Below are 27837 nucleotides of genomic sequence, written 5' to 3'. Positions count from 1 at the left end.
CAGAAATTTATTTTATAAATAAATTTCTAAAATTTATTAGGCTGGGAAATCCAAGATCAAGGCACCGGCAGGTTTGGTGTCTGGTGAGGGCTGCTCTCTGCTCGCAAGATGGTACCTGGAATGCTGTTTCCTTACACAGGGGAAAGAATGGACTCACCCCCTTGAGCCCCCCTTTTTTTTTTCTTTATTAAATCAGGAACTTTCAACCTTGAGCCCTTTTATAAGATGCTAATCCCATCCATTAGGGCTCTGCCCTCAAGATTTAATCACTTCCTAAAGTGCCCACTTCTTAATACTATCACACTGGTGATTAAGTTTCAATATATAGACCAGTGGCCAGTTGGCTCAGTTGGTTAGAGCACGTTGTTATAACACCAAGTACAAAGGGTTTGGATCCCTGTACTAGCAGCCACCAAACATAAATAAATAAATAAGTTTCAATATATGAATGCTGACGGAGACACCAACATCCAAAGCATGGCAGGTACCATGTATGCTCAGGACCATACACAGGAACAAAGAGCCCAAATTCATCGAGACGTAAATATTTTTAAGCACTGACCTATAGTAAGACTCCAAACAGGTCTGTCAACCATTTTCCCCTAGAGTGCTGATAATGCGGTGGAAAGAACAAAAGACTGTTATCCACTGACTACCTGTGTGACAATGAGCAGGTCATGTTGTTCATAGCTTGGGCACAGTCGAACACTGTGTCAAGAGGCAGGAAGTGACAAAGACCCCTTCTCCTAGTCTCAGTGTCCTCCTCCAAAACACAAAGCTCTAACCCACTCCCAGACCTGTGACGAGGGTCAAAAGAGTGAGCCCAGGCTTCAAAGTGATGCAGCCAACGCGAGACCACCGTGCTGGCATCCTGCAAGCCACCGGGGTGGCAGGACAAGTCAGAGATACGGGGGACGTAGGTGTCGGTGCAGAACTCAGGCGAGCAGTGGAGTAAGTCGTGGCACAAACACACAAATTAACAATTGTGCCGCATCTTCCAACGTGTCTTTGCCTGTTCAGGCTGCTATAACCAACTGCCACAGATGGGTGACTTATAAACAGCAGAAACTATTTCCCACAGTTCTGGAAGCTGGAGAGTCCAAGAACAAGGCACTGGCAGATTCTGTGTCTGGTGAAGGTCTGTTTCCTGGACTACCTTCTCTCTGTGTCCTCATGTGCTACAATGGATGAGCGAGTTCTCTGGGGCTTCTTTTATAAGGGCACTGACCCCATTCATGAGGCTCCACCCTCATGACCTAATCACCTCCCAAAGTCCCCACTTCCTAACACCATCACATTGGGATTAGTTTTCAACATATGAATTCCGGGGAAACACAAGCATTCAGACCACAGCACAATACCATTATTCCATTAAGTGAAAAAGAAGATACAAAACTGCATATAAAGTATAACTTAATTATGTAAACAAAATTCATGGATAAAGCTAGGAAATCAATACAAAAAGGTTAACTGTGGAATGATGGGTTTTTCTTTTTCCTTTATTTTTCCAATTTTCTACGCTTGACATTTATTTATAAATTCATGAGAGAAAGCATCATTACATTTGTTTCCTAATTTAAAGAACTAAAGCATGACTGAAAAGTCTTTTTTAAAATAACAGTATATTGACAATTTTGCTACATTTCACTCTCAAGGATAGCCAGCCCTTGTGATAGATGAGCTCCATAATTATAATACTGTACACGGAACCAAAATGAACTCCTGGACTATTCAAGATTTTAATTGTTAAAGGATTTGAAATAAATTTTTTATTTTTTTGTCCTTTTTTGTGACCGCGCTCAGCCAGTGAGCAAACCGGCCATCCCTACTATATGGGATCCGAACCCATGGCGGGAGCGCCACTGCGCTCCCAGCGCCGCACTCTCCCAAGTGAGCCACGGGGTCGGCCCGAAATAAATTTTTTAAATAAAACAGTCCTGTCAAATCTTAAGGATCTCACCAGTATTCAGCTTGCAGCACATGCCATGAGCCCTTCAAGGTGGTGCCAGACATTGGTCAAGGTATAAAATGTGCTTTGCTACAGCCAGGAATAAGTGCTTGGTACATATTTTCCAGGCAAACATCAGGCGCAGCTGGTGGTGTGTGTGACATGGGTGTGTAAACTGCTGGCAATAAAAGATGACAGCCACAGCATAATGTCAAGGCAGCACCTGTGGTCACCAGAACACACGAGGTTAAGGCCTTGTGAATGCACAAAACAGAGCAGGGAGGCAGACCCAAATGGACTGAAGGCGCAAAGGACATAGGATCAAACCGCGTGAGAGCCGCGAGGCTGTGCGACACCATGGCAGTGACCGGGCTATAACTGCTACTAATGTGCATAGCCACAATCGCTGCAGTATACAGAGTACGCAGTGACTACAAAAGTACGGGAAACACTGCTCTACTGCAACTTTTCAAGCATGCTCCAAACCAGGGTGCACAGCTGGGTAAGCTGGGTACCTGTTTCTCAGCTTCCCCCACAACAGTCTGTGAAAGCTGTTGTGTTTGATTCTGACCATTCCTGTGACTGATTCTAACCACTCCTCCCAGAGAGAACATTTTACCCTTCCCACGTACTATATAGAACAAAATGCCTTAAAGGCCAGTACATTGTCATGGTTATAGCACAACCTTGTTAAAGAGAGGAGAATTCATTACTTCAACAGGCAGCTAGCTGGTTGTTTAGATTCAGCAAGGCGCCCTTGGAGTAAGAACTGAACCTGTAAACCCTCAGCCAGCCAGAGAACACTCTCCCCCCAACCACTGGCTGTATCTCTCTTACAAATACATGGTCAGAGGCCACCAGAAACAGCAGGAGAGAGGAGGTGGAGGATACTTTATAATCTCCAACAAGAGAAACATAATTCAAAGCTTTCTTCCTATCTTTACACAGATTTATAAAAGTATCTTCATCATTACATAAATAGTGCATTGAAGTGCCATGTGACTAGGACAAGTTCATTTGATATCTCAAGGCTCTGTGATAAAGGCTTTCAATATCCCCTAAAAATAATTTCTAGAGAGAAAAGTAATTTCTGTAAGGGTTGTTTGAAACTACCACATTTCTATTCCTCAAATCTCAAAATACTAACACTAAAAAACAACGCTTCAAATTTAAGGAAAAACTTCATGTTAATTCTGTATATATTCAGTTGGCAGAAGTGAGCGAAGACATTTGGCAAGAGTTTTAAGTAAACTCTCAGCTGACATAAGGTAAATCAGGGTTATTTCCCAAAAGCAGAGAACATCACTGCAGCCCCACCATAAGCCAAGCTTGAATTTGGGGACCAGACCCAAAGTGACTTGTTTTCCCCCACTTTCTTGAGGATGTGGTTGCTGTTTTCGGACTCAGCCCAGGTCTACCAGCTGCCAGGAGTACTTGCAGATCATTACCTAGGAAGCTGTGGAAAAAGTACTACGACCAGAAGGTCATGAAGGGGCCAGGTGGGCAAGAATCCTCTTTCAAAGCATCTGGAGATGTGGTAGGGCTTCCCACAGCGCCAGCACAGGAAGCCAAGTACTCCCCCGAGATGTCAGAGACCTCACCTTCTCCAGGGCCTTAGAGCTGAGCTCTTCAATAACCAGACTATCTCACAGATAAACAATCTAAGATCACCAAGGTTCGTGACATTCATGTGCGAATCAATTTCCTCTGGGCAAATGATATTTTTATGCTTGTTTAAATAACAAGCAGTCTCCCATGACAAATGCATTCCTCATCCAAACAATCGAGCAGCCTTCCGGCCACTCCTCTGCCCAACATCACTTCTGGCAACAAGCACAGTCCAGCGGCAAAACAGCACCTATGGAGGGAGCCCACGGGGCACCCAGGGCCAGAGTTCAGACCCTAATAACACAATCCCACATTCCTGAACCTGCTATTCACAGCCACTCCCCTCTAACAGCATACAAGATGAGCCGTTAAAGAAAAATTGTGGAAAACACCACATTTTCCATGTCTTACACACCCAGATCTGAACATCATTCTTACAGATTTATGAAACACTTGCAAAGTCAGGAACTTGGGGAAATACACACACACACACACGCGCGCGCGTGCGCCTCTTCCCAGAAATTTTATTTCCACAAAGCATGATATATACTAATCTATTAGAATGTCACTTATTTTAAAAATCCGTATTTCTGAAAAATAACTACCACTGCCATAAAAACCCAAGAAAAATCAAAACCCACTAGTATAATAAAAATGGCATTCATGAAGAGAAAACAAACAAAAATGCTATCTACAACCTAAGGAACCAACAAACACAGAAACCAAACAGTAAATCAGAAAGCAAGGAACAAAAGACACCTAAGAAAACCAAACAACCAATAAAATGCTAGGAATAAATCAACACCTTTCAATAACAACTCTTAATGTAAAAGGCTTAAATTCCCCAGTCAAAAGACACAGACTGGCTGACTGGATCAAAAAGGAGGACCCAACTATATGCTGCCTACAAGAGACCCACCTCACCCATAAAGATTCACATAGACTAAGAGTGAAAGGATGGAAAAAGATTTACCATGCAAACAGAAAACAAAAACAAGCTGGAGCAGCTATTCTTATATCTGACAAAATAGACTTTAAACTAAAAACCATAAAAAGAGACAATGAGGGACACTACTTAATGATAAAAGGACTGATCCATCAAGAAGACATAACAATCATAAATATGTATGCACCCAATGTTGGAGCAGCCAGATTTATAAAACAAACTCTTAGACCTAAAGAAGGAAATAGACACTAATACCATAATAGCAGGGGACCCGAACACCCCACTGTCAATATTAGACAGATCGTCTAGGCAAAGAATCAGTAGAGAAACACAAGATCTAAACAATACTCTAGACCAATTGGAATTGGCAGATATCTACAGAACATTCCATCCAACAACCTCAGAATATTCATTCTTCTCATCAGCACATGGATCATTCTCCAGGATAGATCACATATTAGGTCACAAATCAAGTCTCAATAAATTCAAAAAAATTGGAATTATCCCATGTATCCTCTCAGACCACAATGGATTAAAACTAGAAATTAATAACAAACGAAACTCTGGAAACTATACAAACACATGGAAATTAAACAGCATTCTACTTAATGACATATGGGTCCAAGAAGAAATCAAGCAGAAAATCAAAAAATTTATTGAAACTAATGAAAATAATGATACATCATACCAAAACCTGTGGGATACTGCAAAAGCAGTATTTTTTTTTTTTTTTTTTTTTTTTGTCTTTTTCGTGACCAGCACTCAGCCAGTGAGCGCACTGGCCATTCCTATATGGGATCCGAACCCGCGGCGGGAGTGTCGCCGCGCTCCCAGCGCAGCACTCTACCAAGTGCGCCACGGGCTCGGCCCTGCAAAAGCAGTATTGAGGGGAAAATTTATTGCATTAAATGCTCACCTCAGAAGAATAGAAAGATGGCAAGTGAACAACCTAACACTTCACCTTAAAGAACTAGAAAAACAAGAACAATCCAAACCTAAAGTTAGCAGATGGAAAGAAATCATTAAGATCAGAGCAGAACTTAATGAAATTGAAACCAAGAAAACAATACAAAAGATCAATGAATCAAAAAGTTGGTTTTTTGAAAAGATAAATAAAATTGACAAACCATTAGCATGGCTAACAAAAAAAAGAAGAGAGAAGATTCAAATAACAAAAATTAGAAATGAAAAAGGCGATATTACAACTGATTCATCTGAAATACAAGGAATCGTTCGAGACTACTATAAACAACTATATGCCAACAAATTTGAAAATCTGGAGGAAATGGATAAATTTCTGGACACACACAAGCTCCCAAAACTGAACCATGAGGACGTAGAATATTTGAACAGACCAATAACAATAAAGGAGATTGAAGCTGTTATCAGAAGGCTCCCAACAAAGAAAAGCCCAGGACCAGATGGATTCACAGCAGAATTTTACCAAACATTCAAAGAGGAATTGACACTGATTCTTTACAAACTATTCCAAAAGATTGTAACAGACGAAAATCTCCCAAACTCATTCTATGAAGCAAACATCCTGATACCAAAACCAGGTAAAGATATAACCAAAAAAGAAGACTACAGGCCAATATCCTTGATGAAAATAGATGCAAAAATCCTCACTAAAATACTAGCAAACAGAATACAGCAGCACATATGTAAAATTATTCACCACGATCAAATGGGATTCATCCCAGGGATGCAAGGTTGGTTCAACATATGCAAATCAATAGATGTGATACACCATATCAATAAACTCAAACACAAGGACCATATGATCATCTCTATAGATGCTGAAGAAGCATTTGATAAAGTTCAGCACTCATTCATGACAAAGACCCTCTATAAGTTAGGTATAGAGGGAAAGTATCTCAACATAATTAAAGCCATATATGACAAACCCACTGCCAATATCATCCTGAATGGGGAAAAGCTGAAAGCTTTTCCTTTAAGAACAGCTAGACAAGGATGCCCCCTCTCACCACTCCTATTCAACATAGTGTTGGAAGTACTAGCCAGAGCAATCAGAGAAGAGAAGGAAATAAAGGGCATCCAGATTGGAAAAGATGAAGTCAAACTGTCCCTGTTTGCAGATGACATGATCCTATATATTGAACAGCCTAAAACCTCTACAAAAAAACTCTTGGAATTGATAAATGATTTCAGCACAGTAGCAGGATACAAAATCAACACACAAAAATCAGTAGCATTTCTTTTCTCCAATAGTGAACATGCAGAACAAGAAATCAAGAAAGCCTGCTCATTTACAATAGCCACCAAAAAAATAAAATACTTAAGGAATTAAGTTAACCAAGGATGTGAAAAATCTCTATAATGAGAACTACAAACCACTGCTGAGAGAAATTAGAGAGGATACAAGAAGATGGAAAGATATCCCATGCTCTTGGATTGGAAGAATCAACATAGTGAAAATGTCCATACTACCCAAAGTGATATACAAATTCAATGCAATCCCCATCAAAATTCCAAAGACATTTTTCTCAGAAATGGAAAAAACTATCCAGTCATTTATATGGAACAATAAAAGACCACGCATAGCCAAAGCAATGCTCAGCAAAAAAAATAAAGCTGGAGGCATAACACTACCTGACTTTAAACTATACTACAAACGTATAATAACCAAAACAGTATGGTACTGGCATAAAAACAGACACACCAATCAATGGAATAGAATAGAGAATCCAGAAATCAACCCACACACTTACTGCCATCTGATCTTTGACAAAGGCACCAAGCCTATTCACTGGGGAAGGGACTGCCTCTTCAGCAAATGGTGCTGGGAGAACTGGATATCCACATGCAGGAGAATGAAACTAGACCCATACCTCTCACCATATATTAAAATCAACTCAAAATGGATTAAGGATTTAAATATACACCCTGAAACAATAAAACTTCTTAAAGAAAACATAGGAGAAACACTCCAGGAAATAGGACTGGACACAGACTTCATGAATACGACCCCAAAAGAACGGGCAACCATACAATAGCCAAGAGTTGGAACCAGCCCAAATGCCCATCATCAGATGAGTGGATATGGAAAATGTGGTACATCTACACAATGGAATACTACTCAGCTATAAAAACGAATGAAATACTGCCATTTGCAACAACATGGATGGACCTTGAGAGAATTATATTAAGTGAAACAAGTCAGGCACAGAAAGAGAAATACCACATGTTCTCACTTATTGGTGGGAGCTAAAAATTAATATATAAATTCACACACACACATACACACACACACACACAAACCGGGGGGGGGGGGGGAAGCAGATATAACAACCACAATTATTTGAAGTTGATAACAACAAGCAAACAGAAAGGACACTGTTGGGGGGGATGGGGGGAGGGAGAAGGGAGGGAGGTTTTGGTGATGGGGAGCAATAATCAGCTACAATGTATATCGACAAAATAAAATTAAAAAATAAAAAATAAAAAATAAAATAAAAAAAAAAAAAAAAAAAAAAGAACGGGCAACTAAAGGAAAAATAAACAAATGGGATTATATCAAACTAAAAAGCTTCTGCACAGCAAAAGAAACAATTAACAGAGTTAAAAGACAACCAACAGAGTGGGAGAAAATATTTGCAAAATATACATCTGACAAAGGATTAATATCCAGAATATATAAGGAACTCAAACAACTTTACAAGAAGAAAACAAGCAACCCAATTAAAAAATGGGCAAAAGAGCTAAGTAGGCATTTCTCTAAGGAAGATATACAAATGGCCAACAGACATATGAAAAAATGCTCCACATCACTCAGCATCCGGGAAATGCAAATCAAAACCACACTGAGATACCATCTAACCCCAGTTAGGATGGCTAAAATCCAAAAGACTCTGAACGATAAATGCTGGCGAGGTTGCGGAGAAAGAGGAACTCTCATACATTGTTGGTGGGACTGCAAAATGGTGCAGCCTCTATGGAAAATGGTATGGAGGTTCCTCAAACAATTGCAGATAGATCTACCATATGACCCAGCTATCCCACTGTTGGGAATATACCCAGAGGAATGGAAATCATCAAGTCGAAGGTATACCTGTTCCCCAATGTTCATTGCAGCACTTTTTACAATAGCCAAGAGTTGGAATCAGCCCAAATGTCCATCATCAGATGAGTGGATATGGAAAATGTGGTACATCTACACAATGGAATACTACTCAGCTATAAAAACGAATGAAATACTGCCATTTGCAACAACATGGATGGACCTTGAGAGAATTATATTAAGTGAAACAAGTCAGGCACAGAAAGAGAAATACCACATGTTCTCACTTATTGGTGGGAGCTAAAAATTAATATATAATTCACACACACACACACAAAAAAAAACTGGGAGGGGGAGAAGATATAACAACCACAATTACTTGAAGTTGATACGACAAGCAAACAGAAAGGACATTGTTGGGGGGAAGGGAAGAGAGGGAGAGGGAGGGAGGTTTTGGTAAGGGGCAACAATAATCAACCACAATGTATATCGACAAAATAAAAGTTAAAAAAAATAATAAAGTGGCATCTCACACCTCAAAAAAAAAAAGAAAATATGATTTGTAAAATTTATGTTTTTTGGAACACAACAGAATTTGTGTGACCTCGTATATACTTGGCTCTGCTCAGAGTCCCATACACACTTGAAAGTAGAGTGTACCTTAACTCGTGTGCAAAAGAAGACCTCTTATTGATTACATTATTAAAATCCCTATCACCTAAAAAAAATAAAACAGAGGGAAAAAAATAAATAAATAAAAAATAAAAATAAAAATAAAAATCCTTATTTCTTCTCCAAAGAAAGTCCTAAGCCAGCCCCATACCCTTACTTCCAGTGATCCTCTGCAAAAAGCACCCCCAAACCACAAGCCCTCACGATCAGAAACAACACCTGTTATTAGGCAATGTTTCCTGTCTTTTTACACCTAACAACAGTGTGAAATAGCTTGCAGAGATGAGGAATGGTGTAGCAACAGGATGTAAAGCCCAGCGGTTTAGGAGTATCTAAATGCATTGTTTAAATGCATATGTCATCTTTCCCTAAAGCCAGAGTCAGGCAGGGTAACCAATACCCACACGTTAAATTCAAAGACATCCAAACCTCATTCGAGTTCACAGCTCTTCCTTCACCCACCAGACATTTTAATTACTGGCATTACCAATGAGTAATAGACTTCAGCTCCACCCCCACCCCCCCCATAAAACCCTAATTTGTTATAATGCCTTAAGGGCAAGAATTCTCTACCATAAGCATCTCTGCTGGGCACATATGAACTTCTGATAAACACCTCTTGAGTTGCTGGATTAGAGCATTACAGAAAGAAAAGACATAAGGGCTCTGCTACCAAATCAGATGGCCACACTGAACCTCAGTTTGCAAAATGGCCTAGACAAATCTTGACATACAGATTGAACTGGGGTAAAGTAGTAAAAGAACTATGAAAAATGCAATGCAATATGTAAAAATACCGTATGGTTATCACAGCACTAATAAGCAAAGAATGTGCCTTAAAAACTTGAAGATTGGAAGAAAAAGGCATTAAAAGCTGGCTGTTCTCCCTTAGGGAAAATGAAAAGTGATTACTAAGTAATAAAGACAGACAAGGTCAATTGCAGACAACAACCAAGTCTTGAGGTGGGTGGAGCAAGAGACTTTCCCCATCCAACTCTTTGAAGACAGCTTCATTCTATTTCTGAGCAAGTAGAAATCACATCCACAGCCCCTTCCACCTTCTCCTTCCCTTGCTAGATGAAGATGGCCCCAGGGTCACGGGGGCTTGGGGGCTTATTCCACACCGGTATTGGAATTCTGGGCTAGAGCCAAAGTCTTGGCACCAAGCTCGTAACAGGAGATTCTGGCTCCCACCTGGACCTGAAGAAGCTGGTCTTGGAATGTCAGAAATTCCATTTCTGGGCTTTTCGACTGAAAAGTTTACTCACACACCATGGCGATACGATACCACCTGCAGAGTAGATTTGAGTTTGTAGAAAAGAAAGTGCTCTGCAGTCAGAGGAAGACCAGGCACAAACACCCTGCTCTGGAATCCTCACCTTTAGAGAGCCCTGAAGACCCATATAGAAGAGACGGTCCCACCTCCTCATTTGACAGGTGAGGAATCTGGGCCTGAAGGAAGTCGGATGGAGGACGTGGGGTCACATAGCACCAGGAGTGACCTGCATATGTGAGAATGGAACCCAGCTCCTAAATCCTGCTCCAGGCCCTCCCCACCCTTCAAAAGTTGGGGACCACACACAGAGCTTCCAATTTTTCCATAATAACAAACAGGGAAGAACAGACTGATGTTAGCAAAGCTCTGTGGCTTCAAGCACCATCCCAGGTACTTCAGAGCCATTTTATCCCCAGCTACTCATAACATTCTAGTTAGTTACATGCTATTAGCTCCATTTCCCAGAAGAGGAAACCGAGGCCCAAGGACATACAGGTAATAACGAGATTTTTTTTCCTTTCCTACCTCCTAAGAGTCCTATTCTTTTCCACAAAACACTTAAATATAGATATAACTGAAAACATGGAGAAAAACCCACCAAAGCCAAATTAACTTTAAGCATTCTACCCAGATCTTACTTGTGAAAAACTAAGATTTGGATTTCTACATAATATCCAAAACAAAGGACTCAACAGTAAACCTAAAAATGCCCCCAAATCAAATTCTAATTCTTCTCTTCCTTTTTTTTTTTTTTAAATGAGTTACAATGCATCTCTGAACAAGCTCCAGTTCTCTTTCAATTCTCCACTCAACCTTAATGGGAAGAGAAGTGAGGGTCTCCAGGGCCAGGCCCAGGGTACTCGAGAAGGTAGGGACCTGGGGATGGGGGCTACAGTCCCAGCAAACTAACTAGTACAGTCAAGTCCACAGGCCAGGAGAGGCTAAGAATCAGACACAAAAGTCAACGGTGATCTCAAAAAAGTTAAACATAGAATTACCACATGATCCAGCAAGTCCCCTTCTTTTGGGGAAAAGAACTGAAAGTAGGAACTTGAACAGAAACACACCTGTCTTCATAGAAGCATCATTTTCAATAGCCAAAAGGTGGAAGTAACCCAAGGGTTCCACACAATGGATGAATGGATAAACAGAATGTGGTATATACATATAATGGAATATTATTCAGCCTTAAATAACATTTCTTGAAAATCTTGAGAACCTTGTGAACCTTACGCTAAGTGAAACAAGCCAGACATAAAAGACAAATACTGTAGGTTTCCACTTATAAAAAGGACCTACGGTAGTCAAATTCATAGTGATAGAAAACAGAAGGGTGCTTGCCAAGGGCTGGGGGGCGGGGAATGGGGCGTTATGTTGAATGGGTTCGGAGTTTCAGTTTTGCAAGATGAAAAGAGTTCTGGACGAGGGTGGTGTGATGGCTGCACAACAAAGCAAATTTACTAAATTCCACTGAATTGTACTCTTAAAGATGGTTAAGAAGGTCACTTTTGTATTATGCATATTTTATCTGTAATTTTTTTTCTATCTGTTACTTAAACCGTTAAACAAACAAACAAGGGTCTCAGCAGAAGCAGCCCCAAACAAGATGGGAGCAGGTCTGAGGAGCCCAGTGGGCTGGGGGAAGGCAGCCACAGAACCCACAGTTCAGGGGTCCCTTCTTCTTGCTGGAAAGGCTGACCTCCGTCAAGTAAGTGAGAACACAGTGAGAACACCTCGGCCTCGATCAGTCACTGCTCCTCCTCCTGGGCCCCGGCTTCCTCATCCAGAAAGAGTATGGGCTGGTGGTCTCCAAATCCAGCTCAACGTTCACCCTGCTGTGGCCCTCAGAGGTGCAGCGACCAGGAGACCCCGCAGTGAGCTGGGTGCCACCCCCGTGATCCAGAGACTTGAACCCACAGCTGCTGGGGTTATTTTTAAACAGGAAAATGAGTCCACTTCATCCAGTTACTTCCTCAAGGCTACTGAGCTGCTTCACAAGAGGGAACAAGGACGGGGGAAGTCTGGAAGCATTGGCCCATGTTGGCTGTGCCAATGCTCCATGGGGCTGAGTAGGGCTGAGCCCATAAGACAATGGCCGCATCCTGAGGCCCAGTGCAGAGCCCCAAGGGGTCTCAAGCTAAGTTGTGCTCACAGATATTCCATGGGCCTCGGTCCCTGGTGAGGGGAAGGGGTCACAAAGGCTTCTGAGGTGGAAGCTGCTTAGTCTAATTCTTTTGGCCCTGCTACAGAGCTTGCAGATAATAAACTTAAAACAGGCAAGAACCTAAAAGACAGGGCTCAAAGGCTAGCCTAACGCCTTTGACTAGATATTTCAGTTTTTAAGGGGAAGAACTACAAAAAGCCAGTCTCCTGTAGTATGGTGAAAACAACACAAAATGTTTTAATAAAATAAGTTCAAAAGGACACCCTGGCTGGCACAGTTAGAGGGGTTCGCAGTGCACACTTGAGAATACCAGCCTTAGACTAATTACTAGAGTCATCTGCAGCTCCATGAGGGCAGGACCTGGTTCTGTTCACTGCTACATCCAGGTGTCTGGAAGAGGGCTGGGCAGACAGCAGCACAAGCAAACACCTGCTGAACAACCTCCTTTCCCAAGATCTCCATTCTCTTAATACCCAACAAAAATAGGTGTTCCAAAGAGAAAAGCAGAGGGTGGTTAATTTCAGATTCACAACACAGTGGATTGAATTACGTCTCCTCAAAACTCACGGAAGCATCCATTGTGTACCCCAAGTTTTATGTACTAGAAACTTGATACCCACTGTGACTGTTAAGAGGGTGAGAAATCCTATTACGGTAATTGAAAGGTGGGGCCTTGAGGACGTAATTAGATTGTAGGACCAAGCCATAGTGAATGGATTAAAAATGGTGGTCAGGGGTGTGGTTCTGAGGGCTTTAAAAGAAGCCACCATTTTCCAATTTTGCAATGGAAATTTCTCCACCATTTTCGCAATGTGATACTCTGCCATCACTTTAGCCACCACCAAAGAAGACTCACCAGATATGTTCCCCTGGACTTTGGACTTCCAGCCCCAGAAACTGTAAACTATAACTTTCATTATCTTATCAGTTATCCAGTTGTATGTATTTTGTTAAAAGCAACAGCAACAGACTAATAGACACAATGAAGTTATTTTTCCTGCAGAAATGTCCTAAATAAATGGTTCTTTTAAAATAATTTTAAGTATACACTGTATTTTGTTATCACAGCCTAAAAATACCTCACTCAAAGTGAACGAGCACTTCTGGGTCTACACTTAAACTCACTTGTTTACTGCACTTCTCATTTGGGAATAAATTCAAACGTAAAGACAAGCTGCAAGAACTGAAATAGGACAAAGAGCACCCGTGTACTCTTTGCCAAGATTCAGATTCACCTCCTGTTAACAGCGTGCCCCATCTGCCCTCTCACGTGCTCTCTTTCTCGCTTCCTCTCCATATAAGATGATATATTATAGAATTACACACACACACACACATTTTTTCTGAATCACTTAAGAAGAGGTCTATTCCTAGGAGCAGCGATATTCTCTTACGTAACAGCAGCACAGTCATCAACTTCAGTAAGCTGCACAGATGCTACACTCGTACCTACACTACCATTCATATCCAATTTTGTCAGCTGACCCAGCGACGTCCCTCACAGCCCTTTCCCTCAGCAGTCTCCAATGCAGGGTGGGTATTACGTCCGGCATCCTGCTTCTTCAGTCTCCTTCAGTAAAGAACTTTTCCACAGCTCTTTGTATTTTGTGACTTTGATACTTTAGAAGTCAAAAGTCCTTATTCCCTCCCCCCTTTTTTGTTTTGTTTTGTAATAACAATATTGCTACATTTAAAATACAATTTTATTCAAATTTACAGATTTATCCATAAAGTTTTAATAGCATGCTCTGTACTTAAAATGTAAATCTCTCTGAAGTTGTAAGCAATCGGAAATTGTCTAATTTATACAATTCCGATCCTAAATACAACTTTTCTGGAATGCATATAGCAATATTATAGTATATTAAAATGTGTGTTGCCAAAAACTCCCAGGTTATGATCCCTTTTGTGTGAGTCCATCAGCCATTCAAGCCTCTCTCTGAGATTTTCTCCCTTTCACACACACACACACACACACACACACACACACACACACACACACACACACACAGTTTTGGGACGCTGGATTTACTAAGATCTAGTTTAGTCTTTCTCTCCAGCCAAATCCTTGCTGTGACTGAACCCTTGATAGATGGATGACCACTGGCTATATGAGGGAACTGCAAAAAGTTTGTGGAAAAATGGAATTAAGAGATAATACAAATCTTTCCACAGCCTTTTGGAAGACCCCTCATATATTCTGAAAACAGATGAAAGCCTTGCTTACATTTTACATCTGTTTTTAATTATAACAGCAAAACAGCAACATAACAGAAACTCAAAGCCCTCTTTAGCCCTCTCTGCTACATCTCTGTCTGAGGTTCAGCTGTGCTGTTTATGCCTTTTTAAGAGTGTCTCTGTCATCCAAATACTGCTCCTCAAGTAGGAAAGTCCAGAAAATCCTTCCGAACCATCTCACTAGGCAAATCCCATTTAAGAATGCCACTACATTTCTTTATTAAAACTTTCCTACATCCCACCCAAATTGGGCCACAAATTTATTTAAAACCCTATTAAATGGATTCAATAATTCAGGATAGCCAAACTTCCTGGTCAACCTATGTAATTCACTGAAATGATATTTAATCTGTATTTTACTTCTAGAAGTAAATTATATTTTTTGGATCCTGATAATTATTTATAACAAAAGACTAAGTACATCTATGAAACTGAGAAGTAAATCTGGGCAAAACACGTAGTGAAGTGAGATCAGATTCCTACCAGCATCCACTCCAGACAAGACAGTAAAAGGGGTGTCCCCACACAGGTGCTACATGACACTAAACATGAAGCAAGTGACATTGCCCAACTTTTAGGTTGCCATGGTCTCCTCAAAGAATCGCTTTTGCCAGGTGAAACAATCACTGCCCAGTGTTAATCGAACATCCTTGGATCCCATTTAAATCAGTTAATTCTTTTGGTGCTAAAGAAAAAACAATCTTATTCTACTACTCGCGACACTCCTGACACCAGATGTGTGGGGGTTTTCCCACACCAACCAGTTCTCCAACTCTCCAGGCACTGCTGGGTGTCCTACAATTCAATTCAGACACTACATGGAATCAGTGCAGACCCCAGAGGTTAAGGGCTCAGTCCCACAAGACTCAGTCCCCACTTCAGATGCCAATCGCAAATCTCAGATTGTAACCTGTCCTTCTAACCAACCGGTTATAAATCAAGGGTTCCCACAATCCCCTCCTCGTGTTTGATAATTTGCTCACAGAATTCAGAGAAACACTGACTTTTGTTTATTGGTTTATTATAAAAGATATGAAGGAGAGAGATGAACAGCCAGGTGAAGAGATATATAGGACAAGGTCCCGAAGGGTCCCCAGCACAGCATCTTCTGTCCCTGTGGAGCTGGGGCGCACCACTCCCAGCATGTGGATGTGTTCACCAACCTGGAAGCTCTCTGAACTCCATAGTTCAGGGATTTTTATGGAGACTTCATCAGATAAGCAACAATCTAAAGCACCTCTCTCCTCCCAAGAGAATCGGGGGCGAGGCGTGAGTTCCAAGCTTGTAATCATGGCTTGGTCTTTCTGATGACCAGCCCCATCCAGGAGTCCACCAAAAGTCTCCTCATTAGAACAAAAAAAGTTCCTATCACCCAGGAAATTCCAAGGATTTAAGAGCTCTGTGCCAGGAACTGAGGTTAGAGACCAAATACTAGAACAAAAGATGCTCTGAGCATGCATGTCACTCAGGAAATTACAAGGGTTTTAATAGCTCTGCATCAGGAACTAGGGGGGGGGCAAGGACCAAATAAATATTTATTGTATTACATTAGGAGCTCTGTGCCAGGAACCAGGGGCAGAAACAAAATATGTATTTATTTTGTCACAGGTAGTCAGATTCTTTGAGGCAGTTTTTTTTCACTACTGAGTATTTAACCTCATTTCTAAAACAAAATTCCTTGGAAAATAGCTCCTGAGGTACCCCTCACCTGGACGCCTTATCTGCTCGCTGGGCCTACTCAGACCCAACCTCTGGCCCCTCTCAAGGCCCAGCAGCTCTTCCGCAAGTCCACAACACCTGCAGATCCAGCATTCAACAGTACTCTACTTGTTCACAAACATTTGTAACCAAGACAAAAACCACCACCACATCCTACCTTGAGAGAGCTGCCTTCCCATGCCACACCTATCTCCTCACCGCCCGTTCGGTCTTCAGTCCACTCCTGCCCATGTCGCCCTGCACCCGCACTGCTCTCACCCAGGTCGCCAACGTCTCACTAGCCTTCTCCATACCATACTGCAGAGTGGATCTCTTCCTCCTTCCCATATATACTTTCTCTCAGCTCCAGGGAAATGACAGTCTGCTGATTTCCTGCCCTCAATCCCTTCTGCGGTTTCCTCCCTACAGGTCTTACTAGACAACTCCCAGGCATCTCAAACTTAACTTGTCCAAAATGGACTCTCAGAGGCCTCAGGGCCTTTGCACATGCCATTTCCTCAGAAGGCTCTTTCCCCAACTTTTCACCCAGCTAACACCATCCTGTGCACCCTGAAGGTCCCAGCTGAATCACAGGTCCTCAGAGACACACTCACTCCCTGATGCTCCAACCTAAATTAGTTTCCTTTTTATTCTCTTTCGAATCCCCCACACTCATCGCCATTTATAGTTGAGAATTTCGTGGTTTAATATCACCCCACCCCTGCCAACACCACCTCCACCTCTCCAGACTGTAAGCTTTGCAAGAGCACAAGGCTGGCACTGCTGAACGAAATGCTCTTTGGGTTTTTTTCTTACTCTTTAGTTAGAAGTAATTAACTCAGTTTAGCCAATATATCTGGGAAACATAACAGTTTGAAGCATAAAATCTTCTACAAAGCGAAAACTGTTTTTGTTATTTTTGTATTATTATGCTATTGTTTTGCAAATTAAGAAACTGAGACCCCAGAAGGAGCAGGTCATGGTCACAGAAACACATCTCTGAGGTTGGGAAACAAAGATCATGAACTTATAACTCTTAACTGATTTCCTCTCTAGAGAGGAAAAACAAATTTCAGAATAGATATCTTTTAATTTCAAATAAAAGTACCTGACTAAATGAGATGCATATCCGAAAATAGTTTGAAGCCTCTGTGAAAAGACACACCCTCGCCTGCTAGACATTTTGAAGGCTAAATATAGTGCACTGAAAGGACAAACAGCTGAGGCGCAGGTGCCCAGGGAGAGCGTGGTCCAGGGACGATGGTGGAGCACTGCTTCAGCGTCCTCCTGACCTCCACTACCCAGTGCTGTGGTCTGAGGGTCTGTCCCCTCTAGAGCTCATGGGGAAGCTTGATCCCCAATGTGGCAGTGTTGAGAGGTGTGACCTTAAGGAGGTAATTTGGATTGTAAGGGTTCTGTCCTCATGAATGGATCAATCCATTCATAGATAAATGGGTTAAAGGTTTAATGGGTTATCAGGAGTACACTGGTGGCTTTATAAGAAGAGGAAGGAAGCATGGGGACTTGTTCCTGCTCAGCTCTCACCATGTGACCTCCTGTGCTGCCTTGAGGCTCTGAAGAGAGTCCCCACCATGAAGAAGTCCCTCACCAGACGTGCCCCTTGGACCACGGACTTCCCAGCTTCCAAAACTGTAAAAATTAAATTGTTTCTTCATGAGTTACCCAGTTGCAGGTATTCTGTCATAAGCAACAGAAAACTGACTAACATACCCATATAGAGCTGCTAACCAGGAAAAATGCCAAACTCTTCCAAACATCATATCCTCTCTATATTTTACCAAAGTTCTAGGTGCATATAAACAAGCATATAATTCTACAAGGCTCATGAGAAACACAACAGTCCCCTCACCCCTCTCTACACTCACTTCCCATCTTCCCAAGGGTAATCTCCTCCAGTTCTTTTTATATTCACCTTCACATCTCTAAATAACACGTCTATAGACCACTTCTTGAATTTTTAGTGTACGCATTAGCTGTCAACTTTCACAAGTGGAGGATTTAGTTCTCTTGTTGACCACTCATGCCTTAGTTATGCAACAATTTTGGTTAGATCATAAGTCAATACTTCCATTATTATAACTATATAAATATTAGTAAGAGCTCAGCTTTGTAGTAAAACTATGAAACTTTTCCTGTCCTGTACAACTTTTTGTTTTCCCTGGAGTTAACAACTACTCTGGAACTTCTGGCTTATTTAGCTTTCTTTGTATCAATGATCTGTCCACAAATTCTCCCCTGGTGTGCAGATCTTCTTTCAACATGTGCAAACACATTATGTGGTCACTTTCTCTTCTCCTAGAAGCTGTCCTGCAGCCTGCTCAACTATAGACTGGCAGGGGTGAGGAGAGGCGAGTTCCACTGTCATCCAGGATCTCCCTTCACCATCACCTTGGAGAATCCTTTCTAAGTAAGTAAGGATCTCTTCATAAAAAAGTAACAAAAAAATTTGGTAAGGGTCAACAATAATCAACCACAATGTATATCGACAAAATAAAATTTAAAAAAATAATAAAATAAATATTTTTTTTAAAAAAGTAACAAAAAGTACAAGTTCTTAAGGAAAAAGACTGATACATCTGACTGCATGAAAATTAAGAACACTTGTTCTTCAGAAGATCCATAATGAGCATAAAAGGCCAGATCACTGTATGAGATTTTTTTAATATATAAAATTGAAAAAGAATACATCACACACACACACACACACACACACACACACACACACACACACACACACACACACACACAACACAGAGGTCCTGAAGAAAAAATAAATAAGAAAAAGACATATAACCCAACAGAAAAAAATGGGCAAAAGACACAAATATTTCTCAGAAGGAAAAACAAATACTTATAAACACATAAAAACTTTCTCATACTTATTAGTATTAAAGATAAATGGCATCTCAGTGGTTCTGAAATACTATTTTAATACCTACCAGATTGGCAAAAAATAACATCTCTACAAGTATCAGCAGAGATGTACCACTGTGGGAATTTTTATACAGTGCTGCCAGAAATATAAATCCATACAATCACTTTAGAAAACAATTTGGAATTTTCTAGAAAGGTTGAAAATGCACATCCCTACAACCCACTGTTATGGCTATTCACAAATGTTCCAGTTCTCTTCTCCTTCCCGGCACATAAGAGGATGGCACGTCCTCAAGGCTCTGAGGTTACACAGAGCTGTGTAACTTGCTGTGGCCAACGTCAGGTAAACAGAAAGGAAGCTCTAAGAGCCAGAAGGAGATAGAGAATGGAGCCTCCACCCACCTGCCTTTGAGCCCCCACCTTGAGACCCCTGTTGGCCCACCCTGTATATACAACTTGAGGGAGAAGTAAATTCATGTGTTGGGGTGTTTGTTACCACAGCATAACCCCGCCCATCTGGCTGGCTGCAGCTCACAAGGTCACTCACAGACATATCATTCTCTACAGAGACATTTTCATGGGTAGACACTATACAAATATGTTCATAGCAGCATTATTTGTAATAGCGAAAACAAAAACTAGAATCCAAATATCCACTGACGCAAGAATGAATAAAAAAAATAATGGTATATTCATTCAATGGATTACTACACATCAACAAAAATGAATGAACTATGGCTACGTGCATCAACATGGTTCCATGTTAAAGAAACAACACTGGGGGCCGAGCCTGTGGCGCACTCGGGAGAGTGCGGCACTGGGAGCACGGCGACGCTCCCACCACGGGTTGGGATCCTATATAGGAATGGCCGGTGCACTCACTGGCTGAGTGCCGGTCACGAAAAAAAAAAAAAAAAAGAAACAACACTGGGCAGGGTGAGAGAGAGTGATCAAGCAGCAAAAACAATACATAAAGTATGGATAATTTCCCTTGTACAAAGATACAAAAACACACAAAACAAAACAATGCATCGATTAGGGGTACATATAAATGTGTTAAAAATATAAAGAAAAAGCAAGGCAGAATTAACACATAATTCAGGACAGTGGTTCCCACAAGGGAGGGAAGAAAATATAATCAGGAAAACAAAGAAGTGGTCTCTCAGGCATCGGAAATATTCTATATTTTTAGTAACAGACAGTGCATATATAGAATTCATTCTATTTCTTACACTTTATATACTCTTATGCTCTTAGAAGATTTCACATCAAAAACCGACCACAACATGCAGTACCTTATTAAGGGGCTGTTAATTTTATTGTTATTGATTTTGTTGATTTTTCTTTCCTTTTTCTTTTAAGTAAAAAGCAGGAAGCAAAAAAATAATGAAATCAGGTGGAACGACAGACCCACCAAATGTCCAAGAATATGACTGATTTAAATTCATAGAGCTGTGTTACTTCACTGGTGGTGTCCTGGGGAAATTGTTCTGGTGCTGTATGGAGTCATTTACATACAAGTTACCAAAGGGCAGCTCTAACAGCTGGGCTGGCACAGCTGACGACTACTGCTAGTCCCTCAGTCCCTATAGCTTGCAGCACTGGTGTTAGAAAGAGTTATGAACAACTCTCTATTATTTACTCCTATGTTCTGCATAATTTCCATTTCCAGGATGATGCAAAACATTTCTTAACCACATAGGCTCACATCTATGCATTCTATTTGGCCATCTGTGGATTCAATAAATATTTATCAAGAGAGCTCCAGGGACAAGAACCTGGCACCTCCCTCCTGAAGTTCACGGTTTGGTTTGCTCTAAAGAAATAAAGCCACAAAGAGCCCATGGTGACAAACAGTGGTGGGTGCTATAAAAGAAAAGTGAAGCGCAGGACAAGAGGATCAGGTGGCCTGTTGTCAGGGAGTAGAGGGGTCAGGTACAAAATCTGCAGGAAGTGGAGCTCAGGCTGAGCCCTGCAGGGAGAGAAGAGGAGGCAGCTGGAGAAGATTCTGGGACAGAAAAGTGCCCGACATGCTGCAGAGTCTGTGCTTAAGAGCAGAAAGAAGGTGGAGGAGAAGCTGCTGACAGGTGGTGCAGGAGTACCTCATGCAACCCCAAGGAGCGAATGAAATACACTCAGGACTGAGCACATCAACACAACTGACGCAAGTGTTTTTAAAAAATGGGGAAAACTCTGTGCCAGAAATATTATCAGATTTATAACTTTCATTTTAAATAAATTCCTCATTTGTGCAATGCTGCCATGATGTGAAGTCAAAATCATAAAATCCTTATCCCTTCACTGCTAGTAAGTGAATTCCTTAAAAGCTACCAGCCTCTCAATCATTTTCAGCCCTTCCTAAGGAGTTGCAGTTAGGCTAAAATGGCCAGCCTCCACTACCCACCACCCACACAATTATATCTCACATTTATATCCTGGAGTGACACAGTCCATGCCTTGTTCAATTATCTAATTACAAATACATTGCCCTTATGATGCTCTCATTATATGCAATTCTTGGAAATCTCAAAGTTTTTATTTATCAGCCCTTAAAAATGTACCCGTTATCTTACCTAATTCTTCAGATCCATTCTCCCAAAGTCAAACTACTTCCTTTATTTGTGGTTTCTTCCTTAGTGGGCTTTTGGGAAACAAGACCAAAGCATAGAAGACTCTAAAGCCAACATCTAGAATGTCTACACAGTCCAACAGGCTGCCCTTCTGAGTCAAAGATCTTCATTGTTGGTGGTGATGAAATCCACCAACAAATTCAGCTACCTGAGCAGGACTCCAGCCAATGTCAGAGAGACTAGCCAAGAAAGGCAACGCCCACGCTGAACTTCACCAGTTTCCAAACTTCCGACAGAGTCATTCTAAGCAAGCCTGTGACCCCATGTACATGGTGAGACGGTCAGTCTCGCCTCCCCCAGTCTTTGAGACACCGTTCCAGAGGCAGCACTCACACTCGGCACATGAACACCAAGGTGGAGCTCCCTTTATTTACCAGGATTTAATGCAGTCAAAGAAGCCCTATACCCAAATACTACAACACGCCTTAAGCTTGAGCAATATTTAGCCCAAGCTGCTATTTAAATATTTAATCTTTCAGTTACACTAATTAAATGCTGCACTTTCTCATACACAAATGAATGTTTCTTATATCCTTCGTTATAATGAAAACTTTTTTACACCTTTATTCTCAGAAACCCTCTTGTGATTTAGTTTTTTCAAATGTTGGTTTGCTTTTCTTTTTTCAAATGTACTAAGTGCCACGCACAATTAAGCCCTTGATGTATACTGTTTATTTTAATTCTAGCCCTTACTTTAATCGGAACCCTTGTGCATTGCTGGAGGGAATGAAAAATGGTACAGCCCTGTGGAAAACGGTTTCTAACCCTCCAAAGTGAGCTTCATTACTGACCCTGTAATGGCTGAGTTATAACTCAGGCTCAAAGAAACTGGATAAACTAGACTGAGGACTCACAGCCCAGAATCAACTAACAGACTTATCTTGACTCTGAAGCCCATATTTTCTACTATTTTCCACTACACCATACTTCCTCCCTCGACCCTGTTTACAGAATCGGTTAACCCATCGCTACTGGCTACTCCAAATGCAATGACAGGAAAAAAGGCTTCCATAAGCATTTTGCAAAATAGAAAACATCAATAGTTCATTCGAATTACAACTTTTTAACTGCCAGCCTCTTTGGTAAAAGAATTGCAAGATTATACAGGAATGCACATAATAAAACACTGGAAAATAAAATAAAATCCTTCCAAGGAACACATCTGGGCAGTGATAGTTCGTCTTTAGAGTTAATGTTTATCCCACTCACTTCAAGTGCTCAGAGAACCCTGGGGAAGCGACAGGGATGGGGGTTCCTTCTGTCCACTGCCTTTCACATCCTAACCTCTCCCACTCCATGATCTCCCACAGCAGACTGAACTTTTATAGGAAATATTCCCTCAGGCTGGAGAAGATTGTATCCAAGTGAACACTGTATAACTGTACTTCCTTTCCATTGCTACTGTATAACAGTAGCAAAATCACTTCTGTCAGAAGAGCTTTGAAAATACCTTGTAATACTGAATTCAGCCACACCATGTTCTAACTTAAGGAAAAGGTGGCCACCTCCCAGTGCTGCCCAGAGCCCAAGATTTCCTTTTTGAAATAGGTTTCTGAAGGTAGTAACAGTGGCCACATCTGTGCCTGCCCTTTCTGGCCAACTGAGAAGTCAGTGCCGTGATCCTTCCCCCTCAAAAGAGGAAGATGCAAAAAAGACAGGAGGAGGACTCTGTTTCCCACCCACCAGCCTCCAGCTTTCCGCAGTGGCCCAACTGCCAAGTACACAGGAAGCTGAGAGGAGACAGGGGATGTTCATGTTCCAGGAGATCAGTTCGGCCTCAGTCCGAAAAGGTGGTGGGATCCATCATTCATGTGTGTACTCATCCATCTATTCGTCCTACAAATGTTTCCTGATCATATATTATATGTTAGGCACTATCATAGGTAAAATATCTGCTTTCACAGAACAGGGAATTTAGTAGGGGAAAACAAGAAAATACACAAGTATATTGCATGTTAGAAAGTGAGAAAGAGTTATGGAGAAAAATAAAACTGGAGATGTGTACAGGAAACGTACACATGTGCACGCACGTGTGTGTCTGTGTAAGTAGGAGGACAAATTAAAATCTTCAATGAAACCAAAGCGTATATTTCTGAGGTTGGGCAATTCAGATTACTTTAACTGTCAGATCTCATATGTTTAAATTCCTACTATCTAATAACAAATTCAGCATCTCGATAAAAGAATAGAGACACTCTTTGGTTACTGCTCCCTTATATTTTATTTCCAATCCCTTTTAGCCACCTCTACTTGCTTCCCTCCAGACAAGAGTCTAACCAGCCAGTCTAACTAGCCCCTGCTGTTTTCATGAATAAACTCAATCTAAGTTTTAAACTCTTAAACCGCTAAAAAACATCTACCAGATTAGAATTTTACATTTTCTGAAAACTGCTACCAACACAGAGCTGCCCTCTATGTCCCACCTGTGTTCACTTAACAATACTTGTAAGCGGCCCCATGAAGACCAGCCCAAGTGCATGTGCTAAGTCGCAGTTGCTCAATCGCCACAAGTGCCACTGGCTTGCTGGCTAAATGCTTGAAGGTGAAGTGTCTAGCTGCAGAGGACATGTCAACCTTTCATGATCAACAAGAGCTCTAGGTCTCCAAGAAATAAAGCAAAGTGTCCCCTGTCTTTTTGTGGGCTTTTCCCCCTTTTTTTGATTGAACTTTTTGCCTTTAAGAATAAGAAAATTCTGCACATTCACAGTAAGTTCAAACCAAAGTAAACACCAAGGAAGGCCAGAACCACAGGTACAATGACAACATGAGACCTGCATAGTTGTAGAATCAACAGGCAGGGACCACATCATTTTGAGTTGATCATATCACAGATAGACTCTGGACAACAGAGTCAGAAACTCTCTGGAAGGGAAGAGGGTCTGAAGCTCAACAGGCATCATATGTGTCTGGACCCATGTCCCCTGCCAGACAGTGAATAACTTGAAGGCAGCAGGCCCTCACCTACCACTCTTGGGACTCTTTCCCAAAGCCACCACAGACAGCATCACACACAGTGCGCAGTGAACTAAGTGCATGAATGAAAGTGTTTGCAGGACAAACTGCCCTCATGTTTCCCACTTCAAAAATCTTCAAGCCCCATCCTCACCCTCTACTGAAGACAACTATAGACAAGGAATCCTGTTTAATGCACCACAAATTAAGATACACTACCCTCAGAGAACTGGTGCACAAGGCCCTCTCCAGCCTTTTAGCCTCTGATGCTCCTTGCAGGGCACCACCAACCTCCATTTCCCGAGAGCCTGGGCATGAAGCACCAGTGAGCTCTTCTGAGGTCCAACAGGCCTAATGGCCTCCTGCCTCCTGTACTAACTCCCTCCACAAAGCTCAAAACAGGTCCTGGAGCAGACCTGCCTACTGTACATGCTGTCCCCACTGCTCACCCAGACCACTGGTCACTCAACTGCCCAGCGCCCCTTCCATCCAGAATCCTCAACTGCCTAGCTCCCCTTCCATCTAGAACCCTCAACTGCCCAGCGCCCCTTCCATCCAGAACCCTCAACTGCCCAGCGCCCCTTCCATCCAGAACCCTCAACTGCCTAGCTCCCCTTCCATCTAGAACCCTCAACTGCCCAGCGCCCCTTCCATCCAGAACCCTCAACTGCCCAGCGCCCCTTCCATCCAGAACCCTCAACTGCCTAGCGCCCCTTTCATCCAGAACCCTCAACTATCCACTGCCCCTTCTATCCAGAATCCTGCCAACTCCCACCCACTCCTTGGGTCTCAGTGAAGTCCTCTTTCCTGCAATAAATCCAACTACCAGCATTCTCCGAGGCTAAAGTTCAGCAAACGGAACGCCCCGTGCACTTAGTTCTGCTGTTTCAGGGCGTATTGATTCGTTTCCCCACCTGACTCCACCCCAGCAGGGCCTTCCCAGACTGGCCCCAGAGAGAACAAGTGGACATCAACCCCAGGATCCAATCCTGGTCCTTTGACCTCTGCCGCATCTATCTTCTCCCTAGAACAGGGGATGTGACACAAAGGAGATGTAAGGTTCCTTTATTCAGTTTCCAAAACCAGAAAATTTCATATAGGTCCCCTAAAAACAACTGAAAAAGGCTAATAAATTGTTCTCCCATTGACCTGTTTGAACAGGTGTCTCAGCTAATGCAAGCTGGCCTTGATTTCAAGGGGCTTAGGATCATAACTTTTAGAAAAAGAATGCTTGATTTTTCATCAACTTCACGAGCTCGAATTTTTTCCATATCATTCCTTGGAAGAAAATGATAGAAGAAACTACCATTCCTTCGAAGGTGGGGGCTGACATGCTCAATTTGCTACTAAGATTATGAGCTTGGGATTCGCAGTGCCTCGGTTTCCCCTCCCGACCGTCTCTGTGCCCACCCTCCTGAGCTGGGGAGGATCCTGGGTCGCTGGGGCCTCCCGAGCTGCGCCCCGCCGTGGGCTGACTGCGTGTCCCCAGCCGCGACACCACCTGGAGCCTCAGACGCGTCCAGATGGCCGAGCCGGGGCGGCCCCGGCGCCCCGCGCTGTCACCCGGCCCCGCACAGCGGCCCGCGCTCCCCCGGGGCCCCACTCTCTCCGGTCGCGCTGCAGCCGGCGTTTTTCCTTCGATTCCCGAGGCAAGTCCAGCCTCCAGGTGCGCGCCGGGCCCGGCGGCGAGGGCACCTGCCCCGCTCGGAACAACGCACGAGCCCGCGGGTCCCTGTGCCACAGCCCCGACGGGAGCCCGCGAGAGGAATGCAGAGAAAGGAAAACAAGCCCGAGGCAGGGCCGTCGTGGCCCGGCGTCCCGCGTGACATCGCCCCCTGAGACGCAGCCCGGGGCTGGGGGCCGCGGGCCCGGCCTCCCCGGCGCGCCCCTTACCGGTGAGGCGGCCGCCCCCCTCGCCGTGCCCGCGGCGCCGCTGCAGGATGAAGTAGCAGCTGCTCTTCTGGGTCACCCAGAGCTTCAGGGCGTTCTTCAGCAGCACCTCCTCGGGCTTGAGCCACATCGCGGCGGTCCGGCCGCGCCCGCGGGCCCCGGCTCACATCGCCCCAGCCGCCGGCCGCGCCGGGCTGAGCCCACTCGGGAGGAGGCGGCGGCGGCGGCGGCGGCTGCGCGCGGGGACCGCAGACCGGCGGGGACCCAGCGTTCGCAGAGTCCCGGGAGCTCAGCGGGCGCAGCCGGCGCCGCGAACCCACCGCAACCCGCGCGCGGCCCCGCCCCGCCCCGCCCCCACTACGCCCCCGCCCCGCCCCCACCACCGCCCCGGCCCCGCCCCCACCCCGCCGGCTCCCGCGGCGCCTCCCGGGTTTCCGCGTCCCAGCCGCTCGGGCGCGCAGTTCCGGAGTGGAGGGAGGAAGTCCCGTCCTGCTGCCGGTTCCCCTCCTCCTCCCCGCGGCTCTTCGCCCCGCTCCGCCCCTCCGGGGGGGAAGCTCGGAGAGCAGGCGCCGTCTCCCCCCACCTCATCCCGCGAGGTGGGGAAGGACGAGGGAAAAGACGTCTTGTTCTTGCGGCTGCAGGTTGCCCAACCTACAGCGTTTGTCTTGGAGGGGACAGACAGAACACACTCCTGTAAACCCAGTGTGTTTGGGTTTAAAATAACAAAAAAACATTTTCCAGATAACCAGAAGGTAGCATTAAATTCTTAAAACACTTATGTTCGGATCGTTTGATACTTAGCGCACGTTTTTGATGATCTCACAAGATCCGACTGAGGCAGCGACATTGTGGGAACCTGGGGCGGGTATCAGACCCCACCCAACACTCTGGACGTCCTT

At 43.3% G+C, this 27837-nt stretch overlaps 1 protein-coding gene across 2 annotated transcripts in view; it reads right to left on the bottom strand.

Annotated features, from left to right (window-relative positions):
• The window catches only part of TBC1D8 (TBC1 domain family member 8), a 106812-nt gene extending 79599 nt beyond the window's left edge, over window positions 1-27213 (bottom strand). For both annotated transcript variants that reach the window (XM_063078109.1, XM_063078110.1), the window contains exon 1: window positions 26942-27213. In XM_063078109.1, coding sequence (XP_062934179.1) covers window positions 26942-27068 — 127 coding nt within the window. In that variant the 5' untranslated portion in view covers window positions 27069-27213. The remainder of the gene's footprint in view (window positions 1-26941) is intronic.
• Between the last annotated feature and the right edge of the window lie 624 nt (window positions 27214-27837).

This window comes from Cynocephalus volans, chromosome 14 (genome assembly GCF_027409185.1).
Source record: "Cynocephalus volans isolate mCynVol1 chromosome 14, mCynVol1.pri, whole genome shotgun sequence".
NCBI lineage: Eukaryota > Metazoa > Chordata > Mammalia > Dermoptera > Cynocephalidae > Cynocephalus > Cynocephalus volans.
Note: the sequence above shows the minus strand (reverse complement) of the source record. Positions and strands in the feature narration are given on the sequence as shown.